The 26951-nt window shown below is 52.6% G+C and overlaps 1 protein-coding gene across 9 annotated transcripts in view; it reads right to left on the reverse strand.

Moving 5' to 3' along the window:
- Positions 1–7100: 7100 nt before the first annotated feature.
- The window catches only part of MAPKAPK3 (MAPK activated protein kinase 3), a 33500-nt gene continuing 13649 nt past the window's right edge, over positions 7101–26951 (reverse strand). For 5 of the 9 annotated variants that reach the window (XM_017867957.1, XM_017867956.1, XM_017867955.1 and 2 more), the window contains 10 exons: positions 15959–16098; positions 14641–14705; positions 14072–14151; positions 11866–11989; positions 10909–11064; positions 10621–10696; positions 10145–10269; positions 9584–9669; positions 9207–9287; positions 7101–8511 (listed from right to left, as the gene is read on the reverse strand). In XM_017867957.1, coding sequence (XP_017723446.1) covers positions 8359–8511; positions 9207–9287; positions 9584–9669; positions 10145–10269; positions 10621–10696; positions 10909–11064; positions 11866–11989; positions 14072–14151; positions 14641–14705; positions 15959–16098 — 1086 coding nt within the window. In that variant the 3' untranslated portion in view covers positions 7101–8358. The remainder of the gene's footprint in view (positions 8512–9206; positions 9288–9583; positions 9670–10144; positions 10270–10620; positions 10697–10908; positions 11065–11865; positions 11990–14071; positions 14152–14640; positions 14706–15958; positions 16099–26951) is intronic. The other 4 variants (XM_017867959.1, XM_017867958.1, XM_017867960.1 and 1 more) reach the window with 2 other exon arrangements.

The raw sequence follows: 26951 nt of genomic DNA on the forward strand, positions 1-26951 counted from the left end.
ATCCCACCCGACGCGGTCTCATGTGAGGTGAATTTTTTCAGGACCTGTGGCATGCTGGTAGCGCAGCAAACTGTCGTGCCTGACCTCTCCCAGTCTCACAGTCTGGGGGGCAGGCATTGCTATCCATATGTTCTAATGAGGAAATGGGCTCAGAGATATTAAGGGAGTTGTCCAAGGTTGCAGAGTGGAGTCAGAAGGGAATCCCAAGCTGTGTGACTCAGACCCAACATCTGTCTCCTCTGCAGGGAAGCACTCTGACTTTAAAGCATCCCGAGAGGTGCCAGGCACTCCTTGCCCAAGTTCAGGGACCAGAGGCCATAGAAGGGCACCCCCAAGAATCCTTCCTCTGGCATCCAGGGGTATAGAAGTTCAGGGCAGAGGAGGAACGGGTTTGTGATGTCTTCTCCAGCTAGACCAGATCAGGGAAGGGGTCAGATGACATTGGAACTCTTTGGGAAGGGATAGCCTTCCCATTAGGAAGGGGATTGTGAAGCTCCATGCCCCTAGCTTCAGACCCTGGTCCTGCCACACACCACTCATAGGAACCTAGGAAGTTTCTTCTGCTACTATTCAAGTTTCTGTGACTTCATCTGCAAAATGGGCATAATCTCTGCCTGGGAGGGCTACTAGAAGAACAGAAAAGTAAACAAAGTCAAGTATGAGATATGTCAGGCACACACTATGTGCTAAAACATGAACTCCAAGGCATGACTCAAACAGGCCCAGAGCTAAGAGCCCAGCCCCTCACCCCCCTGGGCCTTTTCAGGGGGCTCTGAGACCCTCCATCCAGCCCTAGTAGCTCATATGGGGGAAACATGACCCATGAGTCAAGATACTGTCACCTGGAAGGGAGGCTGGGGTGGGGAGAGTCCCTGCACCAGGGACACTGCTTCAAGAGGTGGCTGAGGGGCCTGCCTCATTCCCACACAGAGCATCTCTGCCAGGTTTGAGGGTTGATTACTCCCTGGCTTGCTGTGAACACAGATCAAGGTCAGGAATGGGAATGGGGGTGTCATCTGCTTTATCTACACAGCCTCTACACCGGGGCAGGGTTTATAGGCTAAGGCAGGCTTCCCAGTGCTTCCCCTGCTGCCTCAGTCCCACCACCCACTCTCTGCCCCAACTGTCTCTGTCCAGAGTGAACTCTCCAGAAAGGGGAAAGCAAGCCTGCCTAAGACAGCCATGACCACCCAGTCATCTCTGCTCCCCTTGTCAGCACCACTGATGCCCCACCAGACAATGCCTGCAGGTGCCTGTGCCCATGAAGTATGGACTCTCTGAGGGCAGGAACCGTGGGAGAAAGGACAATCTTGTAGCCATTTTGCCACATCAGAGCCCTGCCTCCTGTCCTCACCAGCCATGAACCTCGGCAAGCCACTTAGTTACTCCAAGCCTTGGTTTCTCATCTGTAAAATGGAGATCTTAATGCCTGACTTGCAAAATTTGAGATCAGTTTTGTTAATGTCTAGTTCAGTGTTCCATAAACTTTTTTAATGCATGTAAACTTGTTCAAATTAAATCTCAGGACACCAATCTATAAAATAGCTGTGTTGGAAGGAAAAGTGGAGGGCCCTAGGACTCCTTCACCAAATCCTGGGGAGTTCAGGGAGTCCAATGTGAAAAGATCTGGCCCCGACTCTAACAGCCAACTCTGAAATCAACCAGAAATGCTAGAGCAGTAAAAGGGGATGGATAGACTGTCTGACACATCGGCTGGGTCTATCTCCAGAGGAGCCAGAGGTGCACATGTGGAGGGGGAATGCACCACCCATGGGAGAACCCTGGGGGCTCTAAGAAAGAGGAGCTGTTACCAGGGGCCCATTGTCTCACCCCTGAGCACCCCATTCTGACTTCCTACAGGAGGTGGGACAAGGAAATGAGAGACCCCTGTGCCATGGCTGCCTCTCACCCAGTAAATAGACTTGTTCTCCATTCTTCACACAAAATGCCTTGCCTCCCCGTGTACCTGCCAGCTAAGTCCCTAAATGTTCGTCTATCCAAATCTGGCTTTCTCTTTGAGTTCATATTGTCACCACCTTTTGGAAGTCTTCTGTGATTGCCCCTAGCCAAAAATAGCATTTCCTTCCTTTGACTTCCTCTAGCACAGACAGCAGCAGCTAAGAGCTTGGGACTCAGTTTCTCTATTTGTAAGATGAGAATGTGAGGACTGAGATGATCCATGTAAAGCTTTAGTACAGTCCTGGCACACAGTAAGCACTCAATAAATGTCAGCTATTCATTATGGTGCTGTGGTCTCTCCCCTGCCCCACAGTTCCTTCAGGCTGTGGCACACAGTAGGTGCCCACCGAATGCTTATCCAGGTGACCAGCAGGTGGCCCCACACCCCAGTTAACCTCTCTACCAGCTCCTCTGAGCCCCAGAGAACTTGTTCCCTTGAGTCAACAGCTGCCTTCTCCTGGTCAGGGGACACAGAGAGGGTAGAACTGGCAGAGTGCTGGGCAGCTTAGTGCATCACCTAGCAGACACTTGGGCTATGCTGGTGACCAAGGCCTTTGGGCTGAGCCATCCCTCTCCCTGTCTTCATTGCAGCCCTGCCCCATCCTTGTGAGAATTATGCTAACAGATAAGAAAACTGAGGCTTGGAAAAATGCATGATCTGCTTGAACATAGAGCATTCCTCACAATCCATCAACTGGTAGTGATATGTCTGTCAAGGGTGCTGGAATAATCTGGTCCTGTTAATTCAGTCTCTCACTTTACTGATGGACAGCCTCAAAAATAAGAACTGCCTTGCTCAAGGCCTCATGTAAACCAAAGCTCAGGTCTCCTGGCTCTAGACAACCCCACTCCATCCCACACACAGCAGGGGAGGTGGGCTTGCCAGACCCTTCCCTCCTGCTGGTTAAGCATGCTGGCTGCTCAGTATGACAAAATGAAGAATTTTACCCTGCTGGGTTTGTGGGCAGCCATGAGGACCCACGATGGATGCAAAGGCTCGGCCCAAAGCAGCCGGGCCCAAGGCGGCCAGGTCTGGTGACAGCCACACACAGCCTGCCCTACCCCCTTCCCCATGCCAGCCAGAAAGAAAGTTTCAAGCAGGCTTGGAAGCATGGAGACCCCTGCAGAGGCTGTTGCAGGCTGCATTTTGAGGCTCAATTCTGACACTGCAGTGAAGGGGCTGAATTGAGGGCAGAGAGGGGCTGGTGTAGAATAGCAATGAGCCAGGCTATTGGAAGCCAGCCAGCATCAGGTTTGGAGGACAGAATCAGGGCAGTTGGCCAGGTCAGGGGGAACATCACTGGGAAGAGATGTCACACATGCACGCATGCATGTGCACACGTGTGTATATATCTTTTGTGGCTTTTTTTTTTTTTTTTTTGAGACAGAGTCTGGCTCTGTCACCCAGGCTGGAGTGCAGTGGCGCAATCTCGGCTCACTACAAGCTCCGCCTCCCAGGTTCACACCATTCTCCTGCCTCAGCCTCCCAAGTAGCTGGGACTACAGGCGCCCGCCACCACACCCGGCTAATTTTTCATAGTTTTAGTAGAGACGGGGTTTCACTATGTTAGCCAGGATGGTCTCAATCTCCTGACCTCGTGATCCACCTGCCTCGGCCTCCCAAAGTGCTGGGATTACAGGCGTGAGCCACTGCGCCCCGCCTTTTTTTTTTTTTTTTTTTTTTAAGAGACAGAGTCTCGCTCTGTTGCCCAGGCTGGAATGCAGTGGCACAATCATGGCTCGCTGTAACTTCAAGCTCCTGGGTTCAAGCTATCCTCCTGCCTCAGCCTCCCAAGTAGCTTCTTATGGAATTCCTTACCGAAAGCTGCCAGGGAAGCTATCATAGAGCCCATGCAAATGCCTGTGCGTCTGGACTCGCTGATAAGAACAAGTGGCCACTTGGCTTCTTAGCTCACCTAATACTAGCTGATTGTCAGAGATTTGTGCCCATTTCATGGACAGCCACACTGAGGCCCAAAAAGGAGTGTGACTCGGCCAGGCATCCAGCCTCCCGGTCCTGGCTTGTAAGAGCGACACCTGATGCTGGAGATCACGGAGCCAGGCCCTGGGCTGGGCTAGCGGCTGGATCAGGATCCTCATGGGTTCTTGGAAGTGGCCAAAAAGATGTGGGAGATAATGGGGCAATCCTTCCATCTGCTCCTCTGCTAACTGCCTCTAGGGCACCCCACCTCACCTAGTTATAGGAGGGGCCCTACCCTCTCCCCAACAACAGCAAGGGGCCAAATGTGACCAATAAGAACCCTCCCCTGAAACTGACATGTGGACACCTGAGCAGATGACCTCCCCAGCTAGGACTTCTGCAGCTCTGGTTTTGCCAGAGCTGTAGAGGTTTTTTAAAAAAAAAAAAAAAAAAAAAAAAAAGATGGCTGGGCGCGGTGGCTCACGCCTGTAATCCCAGCACTTTGGGAGGCCAAGGCGGGCAGATCACAAGGTCAAGAGTTCGAGACCAGCCTGGCCTGACCAATATAGTGAAACCCCGTCTCTACTAAAATACAAAATTAGCTGGGTGTAGTGGCGTGCATCTGTAATCCTAGCTACTTGGGAGGCTGGGGCAGCAGAATCGCTTGAACCCGGGAGGCAGAGGTTGCAGTGAACCAAGATGGCACCACTGCATTCCTGGGCGACAGGGCGAGACTCCGTCTCAAAAATCAAAAAACAAAACAAAACAAAACCACTAGTGCAGGCAGAGGATCAAGGCCAGCCCCAAGGAGAAGTTCAGACTGGCAGAGCGGAGTGGCAGACAGAAGTCCTAGAGCAGGGAGTCCCTCTGTCCCTGAGGCCCTGGTCCCTGCACTTCTGCCTGTAACCCTGTATCCTATCAGGCACCTAGGTACCTTTCCCAGCACTGGGATNGGTGGGTCACGCCTGTAATCCCAGCACTTTGGGAGGCCAAGGCGGGCAGATCACAAGGTCAAGAGTTCGAGACCAGCCTGGCCTGACCAATATAGTGAAACCCCGTCTCTACTAAAATACAAAATTAGCTGGGTGTAGTGGCGTGCATCTGTAATCCTAGCTACTTGGGAGGCTGGGGCAGCAGAATCGCTTGAACCCGGGAGGCAGAGGTTGCAGTGAACCAAGATGGCACCACTGCATTCCTGGGCGACAGGGCGAGACTCCGTCTCAAAATCAAAAAACAAAACAAAACAAAACCACTAGTGCAGGCAGAGGATCAAGGCCAGCCCCAAGGAGAAGTTCAGACTGGCAGAGCGGAGTGGCAGACAGAAGTCCTAGAGCAGGGAGTCCCTCTGTCCCTGAGGCCCTGGTCCCTGCACTTCTGCCTGTAACCCTGTATCCTATCAGGCACCTAGGTACCTTTCCCAGCACTGGGATGCATACATTCTCTCTTTGGCTCAAACTGTCCCATGACACCTCCTTCTCCTGGAGCCATGTTCTTCCATCACAGACCATATCAGACCTTGATTAAACATTTTTTTTTTTTTTTTTTTGAGATGGACTTTTGCTCTGTTGCCAGGTTGGAGTGCAGTGGCGTGACCTCGGCTCACCGCAACCTCTGCCTCCCGGGTTCAAGTGTTTCTCATGCCTCAGCCTCCCAAGTAGCTGGGATTACAGGCACCTGCCACAATGCCTGGCTAACTTTTTGTATTTTAGTAGAGACAGGGTTTCACCACATTGGCCAGGATGGTCTTGATCTCCTGACTCCGTGATCTGCCTGCCTTGGCCTCCCAAAGTGCTGGGATTATAGGCGTGAGTCACCACGCCCAGCCAGTTTAACATTTTCAACATGTGATGTTTTCACCTTCTCCCACATGAATGTAAACACCTTGAGGTCAGCCCCCTGTCTGAAGTTCTCACTGCAGCCTTCCTTGCACCCAGCACAGCATCTCAGGTACACTGGATGTTTGGCAGCCAAGCGAGGGAGGCCATCTGTGCCTCCACAGCTTTATGACTAGATGGACTACATCTACCTTTGCATCTGGCCAGCATTCCTCCAGATGTAGAGTACACTAGGAAGGCTGGGCTGAACCACAGGCTCCATGGGGTCTCTTGAACTTATCTGGCCACCCTCCTGGAAGCCCAGTACTGGAACCAAAGCCCAGGAGGCCCACATGATGCTGCTCTGGAAATAAAACCCCATGGGTGAGGAAGGCCTGATTGTCCGGAAAGCTCCTGAGGTAGATTTGGGGCTGCTTTTTCTTCTAGAGACTTCTAGATATTCTCTCCTTCCTGAGGTAGATTTGGGGCTGCTTTTTCTTCTAGAGACTTCTAGATACTCTAGATGTAACTCTAGATACTTCCTTCCTTCCTGATGACTAAGGATGTTAGAGTAGCTAATGACTGTGGGGCATAAGCCACGCACCTGGCACCTCACTAAGTACTTCACACACATCATCTGCTCAAATCCCCCACATAACTCCATGAGATGGGCACTATCATCACCAGGGCACAGCTGAGGAAACTGAGGCCAAGAAAGCTGCCCAAGGTCACCAGGCTGGAAAGCAGCAGAACATCTCAGGCGTGTTTGCCTGTCCCCTGCCTTCCAGCAGCTCTGCACCCTCCCCCACACCCTGAAGGAAGCAGGGTGGAGGAGCGAGCACTGCAGGCAGCAGATGAGCTCTTGGAAAACTGGGAGTTTCAAGATAGGAGCTGGGAGAGAAATGCCACAGTTAGAGCCCTCCTTGAGGCTGCCCGCAAGGGCTCCTGAGGAGTGAGAGTGCTCTGTTACTGGAGTAGTCAAAAGACAGTCTTGCAGCATGCCGCCCCCTCCCCTCCTCGATATTCTCACTGCCAAATGAAATCTGGCAGTTTCTGAAAATAGCTCAGTGCTGCAGCAGGCACTCTGCCCGCCCTTCAGCAGGCTGGCACGCAGCTGGGGGTGGCCACTGTGGGCAGACACTGGCACACACAGGACCGGGGGTAGGTGTCACACACACTGCACAGGGGCGTCACAGAGCTGGGGGCATGTGGCAGCTGCCATCCCTCAGCTCTTCTGACCTTTCTATGCCTAGCAAGGACTCAGTGGCCTTGGAGTTAGCATGGCATGCTTATCAGGCCTGAGGCACCCCCTCTAGCTGGGGTGAAATCACTAGTGGGTCTAAGAAGCTGCCCTTGGGCCACTTTTGTCCACCCCTGTAGACAAAAAGTAAACCCAGGAGCCAGGAGAAAATGATGAAATGCTGTTTATTACTATCTGGATGTAAAACCCAGCAGTGTTGTCCTATCTGACATGGTCTAGGGTTTTCTAGCCAGTGAGAGAGGGGCCAGGAAGAAACTAGGCTGGGTGTCAGGCACTTGTCAGGCAGCACCAGGCACTCGGCACCCTGAGGCTACCATGGTGGGGTGGGGCTGGTAAGTCCTGATCAGCCAGGAAAGGCCCTCTCTGCCCCACTCAGGCCCAAGCCAGGACCAGACGTTCTGAGCATGGCTCAGTTGCCTTCCCCAACCTCAGGTCTGACCCAGAGTAAAGAAAGAGACCTCAGGTTAATGGGAAGCCTCTTGGCCCTGCTCCCAACCAGCCACTTTCACACAAGTACACCAAAAGATAGCCCCTGACATCAACAGAGAGGGGCTTTCCTGCCTGAGATCTGGTGAGCAGATGGGTGCAGGGAAAGTATACTGGCTTTTCTTACAGTGACATTTTCCAAAGTGGAAAAAGGTTAAAAATATCCCCCACCTTAAGTTCAGATGAAAAGCCACCATTTGGGTAGGGAATAGTGAGGGGATAGCTAGGCCCAGGGACTCCCTCAGGGGAGAGTGCTGAGTTCCCTCTGGGCTGGGCTGCAGCAAGGCAGGGCTGGACTGCACAAGGAGGCAGGCAGACCAGATCCAGCAGCCTCGGGGAGCCCAAGGAGGAGTGAGACTGAGGGGGCCAGCCAGTGTGCGAGAAATCAGCCTCCCCAAGAAGGCAGAGGTGAACCCTCAGTTGCCCCTCCTCCCTTACTCGCTCACTCAGCATTCACAGGCAGTAATGTGGTCCCTGGTCACCATGGCAACCAATGGCCAATGCCTTTCTCAAGGCCAGGCCCATCTGCCCACCCCACAGTGGGATGTCTCTGTGGAAGACGTGGAAGATGGGAAGCCCAGCCACAACTCCCAGTGGCCTAGAAAGCTAAGGCCATGCACCAGGGCAGGACAGCACAGAGGCCTCACTCAGGCCATCCTGGCTAAAGGTGCTGCTATGGCAGCAGGCAGCTCCCAGCCCCTAGGCCCTGCCCGTCTCTAGGGCTTGAGCCTGGGCCAGAGATCTGAAGGAGGTTTAGGGTCAGGGTCCTCCATCCTGAAGTTCCAAGTGACAAATTAAAACACAATAAAATAATCCTTTTGTTAAAAGAATGACCCTGGGCCCTCCTGGCCAGGGCCTCAGCACATTCCAGTCTGTTATGCAGGCTGAGAGGCCAGGCTCCTCCAAGGTCCCATGAGCTACTGGTTGTTGCAGCCCTGAGAGGCAGAGGAGCTGCCTGCCTGCTTTTTTCTCCTCTTGTTGAGGAGCCGGTTGTTAGAGGTCTTCAGGTCCTTGATCTTCACCTGGTCGTAGTCCACCCGCATAGTGGCCAAGGCACTGGTCATCTCCTCCTGGGGACAGACAGGATGGGGGGCACTAAGAGGTCAGGATGTACTGACATTAGGAACTATCACCCCCTGCCTGGGCAGCCCCTTAACAGTGTCAGTGACAGCCTGTGCTGCCTCTGTGCCCACTGTGTTCCCAGCACTGGGCCAAGACCTTTGCATCACATGAGGGACCTCACTACAGTCCTCTGTGGTAGACACTGAGCTTCCTCACAACGGCACAAAAGGAGAGTTATTCCCTGGGACCACACCAAGGGTAAGTGGGATAGTGAACTAAACCACTTCCACCACAGAACCACAAGACCTTCAGAGAATGCCATCTCGCTGAGCAACCAGCACACTGGGGCCTGGAGTTTGTGCCACTGGAGCTGCTACCCCATATGTTCAAATGTGGCCTCTGCTGGGTCTAAACCAGGCTGACCACCCTCCCAAATGTTGTTGGTTATAAGAGAGGTCATCATCCAAGCTTGGTACCAAAGCCCTGTTTCATTGAGGAAGTAAGCCAGGAGCACCACACTGAATGGGGTAGTGAGGCCCAATCCTTGGAGTGCCATAGTTGGACCACTGCGACAGTCACTGACACCCTGTCCTCCAGGCATAGAAAGGGGCCAAAGACCCCAGACTCTGGGTAGCCACCCCCCTGAAGTCCCTTTTGCCCAAATCCTGGCACCTGTAGTGAGACTGAGGCAGAGCCCACCCACCTTGACTTCATCCCAGTGGTCTTTGTCCTCCTGCAGCACTCGGGCCGTGTGGAGTGGGGTCTGTGGCACCACCATCGATTGCTGGAAGGAGCCCCATGCCCATGGATTAGAAACTGGAGGCACCTGGGACAGCACTGGTTCCCCCAACTCCATCCCTTCTCCCAGTCTCAGATGGGAAAACTAAGGCTCGGGGTTGGGAAGGAGCCTCAATGGGGCAGTGGCAAAGCCAGGTTGTAGGTAAGGCCCTACTATCTACCTGTGCGCATGGGCCCATTCCAGCCCTGTACTGGGGCCTCAAAGCAGAGCCACCACCCTCCTGCCCAGCAGTCCCACTCCAGCTGGACACCCTGCCTGCCATGGGAGGAGGAGGGGCTCACGTTGATCCAGGGGTGGTTCATAAACTGAGTGATGGTCAGCCTCTCTGTGGGGTCTGTCTTCAACAGGAGGCGGATCAGCTGCTTGGCTAGGGAAGCCAGGGAAGAGAGGGGAGAAGTGAGGTTGCAGAGTTCCTCAGAGCCAGTCCCTCCACCCTTCCCCATAGACCACAAGCTCTGCTGAGGCAGGGGCTGCATGTGCTCCCAAATTCCCAACCCACAGAAAGAGTGAGCTAACAACTATTTCTTGTTTTGAAGCACTAAATATCCAGGATAACTGGTTAAGTAGCAGTAGATAACTCATACAGGGCAGCCTTGTTTGTGGTCCTCAGAAGGGAAAATATGATTGAGGAATAGGAGTTAGAGGGAGTTTTGAGGAAGCAAGTTTTGAGCCTGTTTGACAGATGTAGAAACTGAGGCTCAAGAAGGTTAGGGGACTTGCCTAGGATCCCACAGCTGGGAAGAGGGGAGCCAAGATTTGAACACAGGTCAGTTTGACACCAAAGTGATGTTTCCCAGAATGAAAGTCGCAGGGGCCAGGCTGGGACAGAGAGGTTCACTCACCATCCTCAGAGACCTCTGACCACTCAGGATTGGGGAAGCCATACTGGCCCAGGCGGATCCTTCTCTTCATCCCTGGGGAGATGGCTTGGCCCGTGTTGGAGTAGAAGGGTGGGAAGCCACAAAGGCTGGGGGAAGGGGTAAGTCATTTGGCATAGGGTGGGACCAGTGCCAGGGTGGACCCATTTCCCCTCAAAAGTCCCTGACTGGGGAGACAGGCAACCAGACACGATGGCAATAATACCAGCCCTCCGGACTCCCAGGCATATCCCAGGAATGCCATCAGCCCTTGGCATGGGGAGACCCTCAGGCACCTGAAGGAGTGGTGTCCCATGACCAAAAGGGAAGGGCAGCCTGCATGAGGAGTGACACACACAAGCCCCTCACCAAGGACATGGGGTAGGGGGACAGAAGTGGTCCTAGGCTCACAGTGGGGGTGAGGGCAGGAGATGGAGGCAGGGGGTGGGGAAGGTACTCACAGGATGTACATGATGACACCCAGGGACCACATGTCACATGACTTGTCATACTTCTCTGGACCCAGGACCTCAGGGGCTGCCAGGGCAGAGGGACAGCAGGGCTCTCAGACCCAAGGGTCTTAGAGCCCAGGCAGAAGCCTGAAGCCTGGGCGAGGTGGGGAGCAGGTGCCTGGGCTGGGAGGTAGGGCAGAGCAGACTGGCGTCTGGCACCTTTTGGAAAGGCAGCACGTGTGTGAAGCTGGGGGAGGAGAAAGCTCCCGGAAAAAAATCAACCACTTTCAGACATACCCCTAGCTCCCTTGGGCCTGGGCCCCTCTGTCAGTCTCAGCCTTGGTGAAAGAAGAGAAGAGAAGGCCAGTCTGGGGCTTGGTGGGAAACTGCCGTAGGTGAGAGGGTCTTGGCCTGCCAGCTGTCCTGTGTCCCTTGCCTCCCAGAATGCACAGCCTAGGTCACAGGCAAGGAGGAACCAGGGGCAAGGCTCTGCATTCCATCATCAGCTTGGCTACCAATCCATGGGGCCTGTCTTCCCTGTGCAATGAGGTGGGTAGGCTAGAAGATTTCTAAGTTAAAATACTGCAAAACACATCCTAGTTAACAGAGTGCCATTTCAACTATCTCAGGGAGCTTCCCACCCCTTCAGCAGCCCTCCAGGAAGACCTCTTCTGAGGAAGAAAAGCCCTCTGTCCTCAGCCCACTCTTAGGTTAGGGGGCAGTTTTGGCAAGGAGCATTTTCAGATCTGGGGGTTGCCCACTTGCAGAAGGGCAAGGAACTTTTCCAGGAAACATGAGTATGTGCACACCTCCAAGCCCTGGCTTTAGTGACTCTCTCCCACAAGGCAGGTGACTGGTACCCTTTGTCCCTCCAGGTTAGAAGGAAATGCCTGCCCGCTTTCTGAATATGAATCCCAGGAAGACAAAACTAGAGAAAACAACCGCGGTTGGGCTCTGTCCCAAGCTGATGGCAGCCTTTTATCACATATATATTTAGAGCTGCTGTGATGTCATTCAGCTCACAGGCCACAGCCAGAATTTTCCTGGATCTATTTTCAAAAGCAGAAGCTGAAGTTTGGGAGAATATTTTTGCAGCCTCCGGCCCCCCACGTCACCCGCCTCCATGCAGACAGAATTCTCCCCCTCCCTCCTTGCTGGGCTTTAACCTTTTGTTTTCTGCAACCCACCGGCTACCCTACAATACAGCTGTATAAGTTGGGGTGAGGAGTTACAAATCATGTCCCAAGGACTCACCCACATAATAGGGAGTATAGCAGGGTGTCTGCAGGGCATTTTGGGTGGTCTCCTTAGCAAAGCCAAAATCGGTGAGCTTAAGCACTGCATCTTTCTCCTTAGATGTGTACAGCAGGTTTTCAGGCTGGACCAGAAAGAGAAAACATTGGTTTGGAGTTAGGAACCAGGCAGGAGCAGAGCCCCAAGGTGATCTTCAGCCAGACTCCCCGACTCCATCCCAGTGCAGAAGGAGCCAGGTCCATTTATAAAAAGACCTGGGCCTTGCCCACCAACATGGGTCAAATACAGAGAAACCCAAGGTGCTACCTGCATTCACAAAAGGGGAAGCAAGGCAGGTGTTCAGCCAAGACTGTGAATGACCAAGTGCCATAGAAAGCCTCGGGGCAGGAACTTCTGATCCTGAGTTGGTGACATTGCCATGAAATGCTACAGCAAGGGTGCTAGGGGAAGGCAGGCTGCTCATAAGTCAGTATTGCCAAGCACATGTCCCATACCCAGCCCAGAGTGAATCCTACAGGGCTAGAAGGACAGCCCCATCTGAGTTTGCTCAGGGGAGAAGGCCCTGGTTGCTCAGACCCCAGGAGCTGCACAGGGGCAATCTTCCTGTGTCCCAGGAGTAGCCAGGGGCCTGGCAGATGAGGGCAGTGGGGAGGTCTGTCCCTGAAACTGGTTTTTAATGAATGGGTAGGATATAGGGCCATGGAGAGGAGCAGAAGAGACCCCTAAGCAGAGCTGGGGTAGAAGGATGGGATGTTAGTAGAAGGATGGGGTGGTGGTTTAGAACCAATGGATGCTATTTCTCAGGTTCTGTTTGAGAAGATCTGACCTTTTCAATTGTGATAAAAATTGTGATAAAAACAGAAAAGCAGTTTTAGTCTATTCAAGGGAATCTCCTCTGCAGAAGACTTTTCTCTCTTTGGGAAAAAAAAGAAGCCAGGGTCCAAGTAAAGCAAGGATTTACAGGTTGTGGTGCTCAGCCAGAGGGAGGACCTGATGCAGCAACTGGAACCTCAGCTCGCCTCTGCCCAGTCTGAGGAGGAAATAAGCCAAGGAAGGTAATGTTCTAGGCTTGGGGCAGAGGGTCCAGGAGAAGCAGACTCTGCTCTGATAGTGCTCACACATGCTTATGTGTGCATGTGCATATGTGTGCTGTACATGCAGAGTGCCTTGGTTTGCATTTCATCCATCTGATCCAGATGACCTCTAAGACCCAGTTCTCCCAGGATAGAAAATTTGGAGAGCTGAGCTTCCAGCCTCAAGACTGGAAGGTGGCCCACCAACTGGCACTATCTCTGTTCCTTCCTCCAGTGCTCAGCAAATGGCTTCTTTCCCTTAAAATGCTGGTATCAGAGGGCCTGATCTATCAAAGCTATGGCTGTGACTTCACAAAAGCCCCAACAGGGCCAGGTGCAGTGGCTCACACCTGTAATCCCAGCACTTTGTGAGGCCGAGGCAGGTGGATCACATGAAGTCAGGAGTTCAAGACCAGCCTGGCCAACATGGTGAAACCCCGTCTCTACGAAAAATACAAAAATTAGCCAGGTGTGGTGGCGGGTGCCTGTAGTCCCAGCTACTTGGGAGGCTGAGGCAGGAGAATCGCTTGAACCCGGGAGGTGGAAGCTGCAGTGAGCCGAGATCATGCCACTGCACTCCAGCCTGGGTGACAGAGTGAGACTCTGTCTCAAAAAAACAGAACAAAACAAAACAAAAAACCCCAACAGCATCAGGCAGCCCCTTCCTGAGGTTGTGTGCACACAAAATTTCTTGCTGAACGAGTGAACACATGAATGAATGAATCCCAGTGCAGCAACTACACAGCCCTGGGCATGTCACTTAATCTTTCTCTGAGCCTTGTTTTCCTCATCTGTAAAATGGGTAATGGCACTTGTCTCACAAGGCTGGGTGAGAATGAAATGAGATTGCTTGTCAGGGCCTGCTAGCTTCAGGCGGGCACTCAGTTATTCTCATTACTATTGGGATTACTCAGTGTTTGAAAGAAACAAGGGGACCCATCTGGTGAGAACAGAATGAGTTACGCTGAAACTAGAGAAGAGGCTGAGAAGAACAGTCTGGGACACAGAGTGGACGCTTTGAATGCGACTATGGAATATGGCCTCCATCCAGTGGGTCTTGGATGCCATCAGGGATTGTGGAGTGTGACAATATCCTCTTCCCTGGGTCCCCAACCTGAATCCTAAAACCTCACCTTGACATCTCGGTGGGCGATGTTATGGCTGTGCAGAAACTGGATGGCAGTGCCAATATCCCGCATTATCTCTGCAGCTTCTGCAGAAACAGAGGAGGAGGGGGTCAGTGATGCCAGTCAAAGGTCAAGCTCCCACCCTATCATCCCTCCTGGACACAGTCTAGCAGGCCAGGACAAGACAAGAAGACAGTAACAGCACTCCTGCTAGCCAGGTTCTCTATCCCGGGATGTCTACCCCACCCCAGACACCCCAGTTTCCTCCGAGGATACCCCCAACCCATCTAAACTTCTTTCCTCAGTCCTGAACTACCTCTCCCTAGCTCAACTGCAAGGCAGCACCAAGAGGCTTTGAGGCCTCCATCCCAAAGCCATAGAGAGTTCATCTTCGACAAAGTGTCTCAGACTCAGAGAGTTCCTTGTGGGGTTGGACACTGAGTCCCACCCTTTCTTATTCAGATGGGAAGACTGAGGTACAGAGAAGAACAGGGTCTTGCCCAGCATCACACACAACTCTCTGGTCCATACCTCTCACCCTGAATCCTCCTACTGGTCCAGCTACATGCACATACCTCTCTCAGTGAAAGCCTGGTCGCCACGCTCCTGAATCCTGCTGAACAACTCACCACCTTCCATGCTGTAAAAGAGGTGACTATAAGCAGAGAGGGGGAAACTGCACATCCTCGTACCCTTGCCCCTGCCCCAAATCACAGGCCCAGGCTTCAGGCCCTACCACTCCACTCCTCCCCTACTGAACAGCCACTGTCACCCTCCCTGTCCCTTGCAGAACCTAGTGCATGGTGGGTTGTCAGCTTGGGTGGGTTGAACTGAACTCTTGGAACTAGAAGAGGATGGTGGGCTCTGATCCCTGCCAAGAAGCCTGTGTGTTCCCAGTGGCATGGCCCCTACCTGACTGTGGGGGCTTGGGTACTCCCAACCCTATTCAAGTCTCTGTTTCCCCAAATGTGGGATGAGATGTTAATTATCATCATATGACCACTCTTCTCTGGGCACCTACTATGTGCCATGCCCTGGGATCCACGTTTCATGAGCGCTGTTGTGTGATCCTGGGCTGGTTCTTTCACCTCTCTGTGCCTCAGCTGTCTCTTTTGTATAATAGGGATGACAGCACCAACCCCATAGTCATGCAGATTGAATATGCAATACACATGGGCCACGTAGAATGGAGTCAATCACAGGGTAAATGCTACATTAAGATCTTCCCCACATCTTACATCTGAGTTACAGAGATTCAGAGAGGTTAAGAGCTGCCCATGGTCACACAGCTAGTGGGTAGCAGAGGCAGGATCTGAACCCCAAATGTGAAGAACTGGCTAACCGGTACAGGAAGGGGGGACTTGAAAGGCAGACAGGGAGGAACTGAGGATCCAGAGTCTAAGGACAGCTGGTGCTGAGCCACGGTGTTACAGGAAGAAGCCCAGGGTGGAGAAGGCTGCTGGCTCCTGGTTCTAGGCCCCAAGCACCCAATTCCTGGTGGGACCATGGGAGCACACACCCAGGTCAAAAGGAGAGAAAGTTGAGGGAACTGTGTGGGTCCTGTTCTTCCCCAAATCCCCCATCCATCCATATTCAGGGATTGGGAGGCTTCTCTGACAGCTCTTCTAGTCCTCCTCACAGAGTAGAAATCACACTCAGGGAGGCCATATTAACCCCTATGGTTTCTTGCCCACCCTTGAGGGAATGTCCTTATGGCCAACTCCATAGATCCACAGGCAGGGCCTGTGGCTGCCTGCTCCGTTGCCCCTCAGGGGCTACAGTGGCACCCAGATCTGCTACCTGGAAAACAAAGAAAGTCTCTAGAAGCATAGCAGGGAGTCTGGGGGCCACAGGGATGCCGAGGGGGTATGGAGACAGGGCAGGCCAGCATACCATTCCATGATGATGAGGAGACAGCGCTTGCCATGGTGCATGTTCTCATACACATCCAGGATGCGGACAATGTGGGGGCCGCCAGAAGCCTGCCAGTGATGGTCTACCTCCTGCCGGGCCTTGGGGCTGTCATATAGGAGCTGTGGGTGGGTGGGCATAGAAAGCATCAGGCTCAGAGTCCTCTACCATCACTTTGCAGACAAAAACATATAAGCTCAGAGGCCTGTGACCTGCCCCAGGTCACACAGCTTATAAGGAGCAGAATGAGAATTTGAATCCAGGTTTCTCTGACTCGTGGTCCAATGAGCCTCTGGACTTGAGGGTCAGTCCTGGGCTCAAGCAGCTTGGCAGGTAGTTCAAGGAGTCTCTGGGAGGTAGCTGACTGCTTCGAGGGGCTCAGAGGCCAAAGAAGCCCTTGCCTCCCTTCTCAGGGGCTGCAAATAAGATGGAAATTGAGTGGATTTTATAACCCCACTCTAATCACACAGCAGCCATGGGACCTCAAGCCAGGGGCCACACATCCCCTGAGCCTCATTTTTACAATGAGGATGACACAGTTGTTCCATTTCCTAGGCTAGGGTTGGAAATTGTACATGTAAATTGAACAGGATAGCACCTGGCACATAGTAGGCCCTTGGTGCCTCCCTTGTGATTCTCACCCAGCACATCTATGAGAAACATAAGTGTAGATGTAGAAGGTGCTGGGGCAAGGCTGGGGAGGGGAGACGGTGCACTAACACACAAATCTGCCCTACAGGCCGCAGCATGATCAGGAGAGTGCTGGAGTGGGAAGGAAGACTTCCTGCAGGAGAGGTTGAGGCCTGTGTCTGTCAATCTATCTCCCACAAAGAAACTGGCCCAGAGTGGAGGGAGACAAGGCCACACTCCTGTAGGGGTAAAAGTAATTAAGACTTCAAATTCTCCAGGAGTGGGAGTGAGAACAAAACTGTCACTACCAAGAAAAGTGCTTCTAAAATGAGTTGCTTGGTCATGACCGCCCAGTCAGTCCCCAGCTCCCAAGGTAACTTTGCAGCCTGCCTGGGAGCTGCTATACAATACCAGGGCAACAATGTCATCCCGCTGTGAGAGAGGTGGGGCCATCTCAAGGTGACCTAGCTGCCTAGCCTCCACCCTCATCCCATGCTTACAGATCTCTGGTGAGGACCCAGAGGTAGAGACTGGGGGCAGGGAGGACCCTAGTTGAAGGAGATGACAGCTGAGTGGAGTGAGATGTGGGTTTGGGATTGAATTCCTCCAATGACTCGGTGTGACCTCAGGCAAACATTCACAGCTCCAAGCTGCAGCCCACAACTCTGTAAAATGGAGTAACAGCAGAGTCATTCCCACAGGGTGCATCACAGCAAGGCAAGCATCCGGTGGGCGGGCATCAGGATCCTTGCTCGGGTTAACTCAGCCCTGGACTGTGGCTGCCAACCAGCACCAGAAATGAACAAGGCCTCACAGTGGCCCTGCTGTAGCGGGGAGAAGAAGTCAGCATGCATGAGGAGATGGCCCAGAATGGGGACAGCAGGGACAAGCCACCCCCAAAAGGGTTGCTCACTCAAGGACCAGCCATGACACTGTGTTTCCTAATGGAGGAGGGCTGGGGACCAGGACTGATGCTCAAGACTGGGGCTCGGATCAGCACTGCTCAGCATCCGTAGGACCCTGGGCTGCCCCAGCCTTAATTTCCTCCTCTGCAGGATGGGGACAGCCAGGCCACTTTACACAGGGCACTGTTGGGGGCAGTCTCTGGGACCACGCACGCTCTCTAGGTAAAGACAAACTGGGGCAGGGCAGTGTCCCAGAGAGGGGAAAGGCAGGCAATGGTTTCTTGAGCCTGCTGCCCCTTGGCTGTCCCTCCTTTTCTGGAGCTGCTCCCGTCAACTCTAGCCTGGGAATACAGGCAGTGCAAGGAATATAGAGAGCCAGGGGCTGGACAAGCCCTCCAGCAGCTCTGTGCCCCTGCTCCATTACCCAGAGCAGGCTGGGGGTATGTGTCAAGGCTGCTGTGGGCAGACGCTCCTGCCTGGACACTGTGGATCCTTGCTTATGCTGCCCTTGCCTTCCAGAACACCCCTCAGGTTGGTGTCTGCACAATTCCCAATCACCAGCTTCTTCCTCAGCGCTGGGACCAGAAAGCTCAGTGCCCCTCATTCGCCTCCACCATGTCCTGGGATGGTACCCCAATCCTCAGCCAGAGAAGCCAAGAGGCACCATCCTCCCTCCCTGTACCCGGTTCCTTCTTTGCCTCCTCCCCTTCCCCCTGCCTAGTCCCCTCCTCCCCAGCCTGACCTAACCACCTCCTCTCAGGTCTAGCAAGCTGGCTCCCACACTCCCTCCTCACTGCCCGTCTTGTGGCATCTCACTCCCACATCAGAATCCTCCTCTTCTCTCTTAAAAGCCCCAGCTTACAGCTGGAATGCTTTCAGTAGGGTCCTCAGCCCTGCCTCTCCCTTTATGACTCTAATCCACCTGTGGCCACAGATACTTTCTCACGTCTTCCAGATAAATGTCCTCCCCCAGCACGCAGGGCTTGCCTTCCTTTCCCACCTCACTTCCTGCCACCTCTGGGCCAAAACCACTTTGTTCTGGCCAGAAAAATACATGTGCTCTTCCCAAACAGGCCTTACTCCCCCAAGCCTCTGTGTTTAGGCCTGTGCTGGTCCCTGTCATGTGCATTCTTGTCTCATCTTCTCTGTTGGGTCAACTCCCTCTTTTTGAGGAACGTTCAGGGCTCAATTTAGATCGATTGATCAATCTCTCTCTCTCTCTCTCTCTCTCTCTCTCTCTCTCTCTCTCTGGAAAATCCTCCCAGTACCTCTCTTACTGGTTTTGCCTCTGTTCCTCCTATCAGCCTGGGAGCAGCTTGAGGACAGAGGCAGGTCAGGTTCACCTGGGGGTCCCCGGCTGGGGCCTGGCAGGAAACACTGGGCTCCTGAGCAAACAAAGGATGGGAGGATGGGCCCAGGACTGGAGGGAGAGAGGGAGAGAGGGAGGGCGATCAATGGCCAAGGAGCTGCCAGAGAGCCTTCCAGCCTGGGCCTGTAGCCTGTGCTTTGCTGAGGTAGAGGAGCAGGTGGAGCTGCCCTGAGCTGGAGCCTCTCGAGGCTTCCTGCCCCACTGAGTCCATATTTAGGAACCCATTTCCCACATGGATTAAAATAGTCCTTCTACAAGTGCCAAAGCCCTGAAAATAGGTACAGGGGCAGGGGAGAGGGCTGTCTCCGGAAAATATAATAAATGCCCCACTGGCCTCTCTACAGAGCACATCACAGGAGACAGACCCCTCAGCCTGGGCCCAGGTCCAGCTGCCAAGAAATCTCCTAAGCTGTCTCTCCTGACCCCTTGAGTTGAACCTGAGCATAGCCCAAAACCTCCTAGAGCCTCAGTTTTCTCATCTTCCTTCCTCTTAGCCAGAGCCTTCTCCTCCTCCAGGTCTCCCCTCAATGTGGTCCACCTCAATGTCGTCTCATCTCAGAAGCCCTCCCTCTTCATCCTTTGTTTTTCTTTCTTTCAATATATGCTTCGTTTATTGAGGTGTAATTAACATATAGTAGAATGCACAGGTCTCAAGGGTCCAATTCAATGAGTTTTGACGACTGCACACACCCTTGGGACCCAAACTTCCATCAAGATAGAAAACATTCCTAGCTCCCCAGAAAGCTCTCACATCATCGCCCTTTTCACTTCCTGTGCAGCACTTGCTCACAACCTGCAATTAGCTTGTTCCTTTGATAACTCTTTAAGCAAACACACACATACAGATATTGTACTTTCAATGTGCCTGGCTCTGTATGGGGTACTTTATAAACATTAGGAGGAAAGGACTTCATTATCACCACTTTTTGGATGAGAAATTGAGGCAGAGAGAGAGGAAGTAACTGGCCCCAAATCACATGGCTGATCCCTCATCAGACTGTGGGCCCACAGGGCAGGGTCAGTCTGCCTGGCCACCTCTAGGTCCCAGTACTGGGATACAGGGCCTGATGCAGAGCACTAACTCAGGCAATACTTGTAGATTTCTTTTTGAGACAGAATCTTGCTCTGTCATCCAGGCTGGAGTGCAGTGACACCAGCCTCGATCTCCTGGGCTCAATGATTCTCCAACCTCAGCATCCCAAGTAGCTGGGACCACAGGTGCATGCCACCACACGTGGCTAATTTTTTTTTTTTTTTTTTAAGGGACGGGGTTTTATCATGTTGCCCAGGCTGGTCTCGAACTCCTAGGCTCAAGTGATCCTCCTGCCTTGGCTTCCGAAGCAATGAGATTACAGGCATGAGCCACTGCACCTGTTAATATTGGTAGATTTAATAAATCTAGAGAGTAAGGATGAGGGGAAAAACCTCTCACAACCTATCATGAGAACAAGATAAGATTAAATTGGCCGCGCGCGGTGGCTGACACCTGTAATCCCAGCATTTTGGGAGGCCGAGGCAGGTGGATCACGAGGTCAGGAGTTCAAGACCAGCCTGACCAACATGGCGAAATGCCGTCTCTACTAAAAAATACAAAAATTAGCCACTGTGGTGCTGTGCGCCTGTAACCCCAGCTACTCAGGAAGCTGAGGCAGGAGAATCACTTGAACCTGGGAGGCGGAGGTTGCAGTGAGCCGAGATCGCGCCACTGCACTCCAGCCTAGATGACAGATTGAGACTCCATCTCAAAAAAAAAAAAAAAAAAAAAAAAAAAAAAAAAAAAAAAAAAAAGATTAAATTGAGGAGGCCCCAGTGAAGCTCAATAAATGGGAGACATGACAACCTGGCCAAACTTTCTCCCTGCTGCCCAAGGGCAGCCTGTACCTCACCTACCCGCTCTGTTCAACCAGGCTTTACCTCCTCTTCCAGGGAGCCCATCATGACTGCTCCATTCCACAAGGCATTGCTGCAAGTTGGCCTCCTTCACACAGGTACATGACTCCACACTACTCTTCACAAAAGATGTCCCAAAGTAAGAGCTTCATCTTCCCAGGTATGAGGATGAGCACAGAGCCAGGACACAGGAGGCCCAGGTTTTATCCCTATTCTCAGTATGACCTTAGGCCAATCCCTTTTCCTCTCTGGGCCTGTTTCCCCAGTGTTAAGCTGTAGGGCTTGGGCTATACAGGGTGGGGGAGAGAAGTGGACTTCTAGACAGGGGTTCTTTGCAAAGTATCTACCATAGTACCACTCCCACATCATTGCCCCATGGAGCAGCCTCTGGGTCCCCATGGCCTCCATACCACATGCCTGAGCCCACTGGGGGCTACCTGGAATGGGCAATGATGTCATGGTTCCCAGTCACAGCTGGGAAGACAAGAAGATAGGAGGGGGCTAAGCACGGTGGTTCATGCCTGTAATGAGCCATGAGCTCATGATGTAAAGTCATCCCAACACTTTGGGAGGCCGAGGCGGAAGGATCACCTGAGGTCGGAAGTTTGAGACCAACCTGGCCAACATGGTGAAACCCCATCTCTACTAAAAATACAAAAAATTAGCCGGGTGTGGCGGCACGCGCCTGTAATCCCAGCTACTTGGAAGGCTGAGGCAGGAGAATGGCTTGAACCTGGAAGGTAGAGATTGCAGTGAGACAAGATTGCACCATTGCACTCCAGCCCGGGCGAGAGAATGAGACTTTGTCTCAAAAAAAAAAAAAGAAGAAGAAGAAGAAGATAGGAGGGGACTTCTGACAACCCAACAGGCCCCCACCCTTGCCTCACTCCTCTCTTATGTTCCCTGAGCTCCCCAGCGGTCCACCAGAACTGGAGGGTCTGTGATGGCACTTGGGCAGCTCCACAGCTCTAGCTAGTGCCCAGTAGGTACACACAGAGACACACACTCACCACACACACACAGACATACACACACATACACCCCTGTGAGGTGGAAACTGCGCTTCTTCCTGAAGAAGGGGATTCCTGGCCATGCACCTGAGGTGTGGGTCCCCACTGAAGCTCAACGAGCATTGAATTTGAGATGACATTTCCTTTAGCGAGTGACCACAGGCCTCAGGCTTTGATGTACTGGTTTTCACTTCCCCCTTCTCCCCTCATCCTCCTTTGCCAAATTCTCTCTCTTGCCCCCAGAGCCAGCAGCCAGAGGCCAAGACCCCTACTGACTTCACCAGCTAGTGAGTCCCAGCAAAATTTGAGAGCAGAAGGGCCAGTGCCCCTCTAGAATCACCAGGTGGAATGTGAGGGCCTCAAAACAGGCCAGGCCCCTCACCGTCACCCCACTATGTCCCTTCCCACCCTTGCAAGGACACGGTTTACTTGTGGGTGGAGGAATTCTTGAGTTCCATAGCTGGGAAAACAACAGCACCATTTGCCTGTTTGGAAAACAATTTGCAGTTTACAAAACACTCTGCTGTCCCTTATCTCATGGGAATCCTTGGCGTCACCCTGTGAGGCAAGCAGGGTGGGAACCATTAGCCCCAATTTACAAATTGAGGAAACACAGGCTCAGGAGGATGAAGTCATTGCCCTGTGGCCACCTGGCTACAGGATGGGAAGGCTGGAGGAGGAAGGAGAACAGGACTTTTGAGAGAGCACCCAGACAACCCCTCCCTGAGGGAATATGAGAGGAGGGGGTGGCCCCAAGTTGGAGAGGCACTGGTCAAATCCACAGCTTGCACAAGACTCAGGAAGCTTGTTCTGAAATAAATGTGTGCATCGGTGAGTGGGTGTGTGCATATGTAGGGGTATGAGGAGGGTATGTGGGGGCATGTGTGTGCGTGGGAACATGAGTGTGTACATGCATGCGTACATCCATGTGTAGGGGTGTGTGCATGGGTGTGTGGGGCGTATGGGAGTGGGTGTGTGGGCCCATGGGCATATGTGTGTCTCCAGTCTCTGCAATGTTGACTTTGAACTCGCAGAGAACAGGATTTATCCATCTGTCCATTTGTTCATCTAGTATTTTCTACTTCTCCAAAGTACCTAGCAGAGAACTGGCCACAGAGAGGTGCCCAAGAAACATTGGGGGGGTCTTATTGCTACAACTCAACCTAGGACAGCCTGTGCAAGAAGGTGACCAAGAGACAGGCGGATCATGAGGTCAGGAGATCAAGACCATCCTGGCTAACACGGTGAAACCTGATCTCTACTAAAAACACACAAAAAAAATTAGCCGGGCGTGGTGGCGGGCGCCTGTAGTCCCAGCCACACAGGAGGCTGAGGCAGGAGAATGGCGTGAACCCGGGAAGCGGAGCTTGCAGTGAGGGGAGATCATACCACTGCACTCCAGCCTGGGCGACAGAGCAAGACTCCATCTCAAAAAAAAAAAAAAGAAGGTGACCAAGCCCAGGTGCCTCTATTCAGACCTCCTCTCCCACTGGGACCCCATCTCCATGGCAGGGCCTAACACTTCTTTTTGCCCAGAACTAGAAAAGCACTCTGTCTTCTTAGAGATCGAACAAAGCTGGGGTGTCCGCAGTGACTCTTGGGAACCAGTCCCCAACACCCTCCTCCAGCCACCTCCTTTCCCAGGACGGGCCCCCTATCCAGGTCCACCCACCCACACATGGGTATCCCCATCCAGCTCACCCCAGTGCTGGGCTCTTCTCAAGTAAAAGTGCCCACAGTATCTCCGTCTCTCACATACAGGAAGCGCCGAGGCTACCAGCTTGGAAAAGCAGTTTCCCCAACACCCGCTGCAGCCACACCCCAACCTCCATACCCCTGGCCAATTAACCTGCAGCCCCGGCCAGGCTGCTATATGTATGGTCTCTGCCAGAACACCCACTCTTTCCGGGGGAAGAGAGCTGACTTATCTCTCCCATCAACGAGGCAGTAATAAATTAAGAAGCTGAAGCTCTGGATTTTGTGACAACATATGAGAGACATCAGCCCTACAGCAAAGAGAAATTCCTCCTGGAGGCCAGGGTTCTAGTTCCTCTCACCACCCCTTGAGGCCCTCCAAGCCCCATTATTTCTGCAAGCCCTGCTTATTAACAACAGTATTTCAGACATTTTATAATTCTAAAACAAGACAAAAGCCAAACCAAACAAAAACAGCAGATTCTCTTTAGAATGAAGAAAAAGATAAAATGCACCAGAAACCCATGTAAGTTCATAACTATAAATGAAGACAAATTTTAATTCTGAGCTTCCTGGAAGTCTTGGCAAAGAAGGAAACCAGTTAGGCTCTGCTGCTTTTATTACCCCATGAAGAGGAGCACAGACATTCACTGAACATTTTCTAAGACAAAATTCTAAAAAGGATTTCACATCAAACCTTATATGGGAGAAAACCTTCTGACAACACCTTCAACAGCAATTTTGCAAGAGATACAGACTCAGATGAACATATCTAATATGGATTCCCCTATGAAGACTGATGCCAGCACGTGGGCCTCAGCTATTGCCTGGCATGTGGGCCAGGATTGCTGAGATAACATCACCAGACCTTCATTTTCTTGGGATTCCAGCTTTGTTTTGTGCCGGAGGGCAGAGAGGAGAGGAGCAGCAGGGACCATCATGGCCTCCAACACCTTCTGTCCCACCTAAGGGTCTCGTCCCAGCCTCAGGCAAAGGCAGGCCAGGACGCTGAAGATTAAATCTCACGTGCTCAACACCAAATCTCAGGCAGCAAAACTGTGGAGAATGTTGTAGGGAAATTTAGGTTTCATTGTTGGGAACCCCTATTCTTACAGAGACAAGCCATGAATAAGACAAAGCACTTTGAACCTACCATACTTTCTCCTTGACAAGTCTTCGACTCAGCCATCTCTAAGATCTCTCCCAGCTCCCAGTTGTATGATTATTTGTGATTGTTTCCCATGAGGATCACATCTCAAATGATGTAAGAGACACCACTGGAATAGCAGAATTCATTTTACAGCCAGTTGTTGAAACCCCTGGCAGCAGTGCTGGCACCTGTGCGGGCAATTAACACACTCGGCCCTGCCAGCCAGTGTGACCCTTGCGGGCTGCTTTGCCCACTTAGAGAATGGGTCACAGCCTCAGCCTCTGCTCTGTGGGGAAGGCGTCAGGATGGGACTGACCCTGAATTTAGAGTTCAGAAGCAGGCTTTTCCTTCTTAAGGCTTCAGCATCTTCCTTATAATGCCAGAGCCCTGCTCCTGCCCCCCGTGTCCTCCTTCTCCCTCCCACCAAGGGCACCGGTGCTATTTGGAGAGCTGGAAGTAGTGTCACATCTAACTTTTTAGCCACAGTTTCAAATCAGAGCTGCAGACCTGTGCCATTATTCTCTCACACACTCATTTTCCCAGCTTTCGTATCTCATTAAAGGAGCTAATGGAACCAATTTTGCAGCTATGGATAAGTTGGCCTCCTGACAGATGAGACCTCACTTCATTAAGTTCTGACCACATCCTGTCCTCTGTCTCACCCTGCCCACTGACCTCTCCTCCTCAGAGGCTCAGTTCCAAGGAGGGCGGCTCACGTGATACTACTGACCCCAAACGTCCAGGCCCCAGGTGGGTGCTGAGGGAATGATGGAGTCAGGTAGGATTAGCTCTCGCTACATGACAACAGTCTGTCCCTGGTGCTGGGCCAGTACTGTGCTAAGGCCACCTCATATAGTGCTCACCATAACCCAACGAGCATCAGCAGTGCCCTTCTACCTGTGGGGAAATGTCCTTCCGGAAGGTTAAGTGACTTGCCCAAAGTCACACAGCTGGGCAGTGAGAGTCAAGACTTGAACCTGGACCTGTCCCCTGCACTGGGAACCATGTATAGCTGCTTCACCCCTTTTCCATGCAGCTTCAAGGCTTGGAGCAGGCACTCATCCCCACAACACCAGCCTGGGGAAAACAAACAGAGAAGGCCCTGCCACTCCTTCCGAGAGCTTGGCCCACGCCCCTGGTCTGGACCAGGCCCTGCTGCTCAGTGGCTGTTACAATAATGGCAGATGTTCACGGAGCCCCACCCTGTACCAGACATGTCACACCCATTAGTTCTTGCCCTTCAACAACTCCATTGTTAGCCACCATTTTCAGATGAGGAAACTGAGGGTCAGGGAGGCTTTGTGGATTCTCTGGGTCACATGGTTTGCACATGGCCACCTCTGAGTCAGAGTTCTTTGGGAAGCAGGATTCAACTTTCATCCCCAAGGAGGCCTGCCCATGTACAGATCCCCTCCCAATTCCTGCAAACATGTACTGGCCCTGTCTGGGGGCTAGGCCTGGACTGGGACTGGGAATGCTGCCACGGGCACTCTGTACTCAAGGATTTAGGGGTCTACGGATGAGTCACTGCCAATTGGGATCCTTGATGATGACATGTACACCTGGGAAACTGGTCCTGGCTCCTTCCCTTCCCTTCTCCTTTCTTTCCAGAACCAGAACCTGGCAGAACAGGCGAGATGGGGAAGGCCAGCCCCTCCTGAGGGAACTCACAAGAAAGGAGGATGCCTGAACAACCACTCCCCTTCTAGGCCAAGGCCAGGACACCTGATGGGGGAAGGGGGGCAGCTTGACAGGCTGGGAACCTCCACCTGACCGCTTCCCACTAGAGTTCTTGGGAGGAGAGGGAGTAGCTGAGGTTCCAAACCTAGTGTCTTCCCAGGAAGCTCTGCTGACAGGACAGCCAACACAAATTTTGAAATCATCAAGTCTTAGGCCGGGCGCGGTGGCTCACGCCTATAATCCCAGCACTTTGGAAGGCTGAGGCAGGCGGATCACAAGGTCAGGAGATCGAGACCATCCTGGCCAACACAGTGAAACCCTGTCTCTACTAAAAATACAAAAAAATTAGCCAGGTATGGTGGTGGCAGGTGCCTGCAGTCCCAGCTACTTGGGAGGCTGAGGCAGGAGAACAGTGTGAACCCAGGAGGTGGAGCTTGCAGTGAGCGGAGATCGCACCACTGCACTCCAGCCTGGGCAACAAAGCGAGACTCCATCTCACATTAAAAAAAAAAAAACACACACCTGTAATCCCAGCACTTTGGGAGGCCAAGACGGGCGGATCACGAGGTCAGGAGATCGAGACCATCCTGGCTAACACAGTGAAACCCCGTCTCTACTAAAAAATACAAAAAAACTACCCGGGCAA

Source organism: Rhinopithecus bieti, unplaced genomic scaffold (assembly GCF_001698545.2).
Source record: "Rhinopithecus bieti isolate Rb0 unplaced genomic scaffold, ASM169854v2 scaffold_3875, whole genome shotgun sequence".
Lineage (NCBI taxonomy): Eukaryota > Metazoa > Chordata > Mammalia > Primates > Cercopithecidae > Rhinopithecus > Rhinopithecus bieti.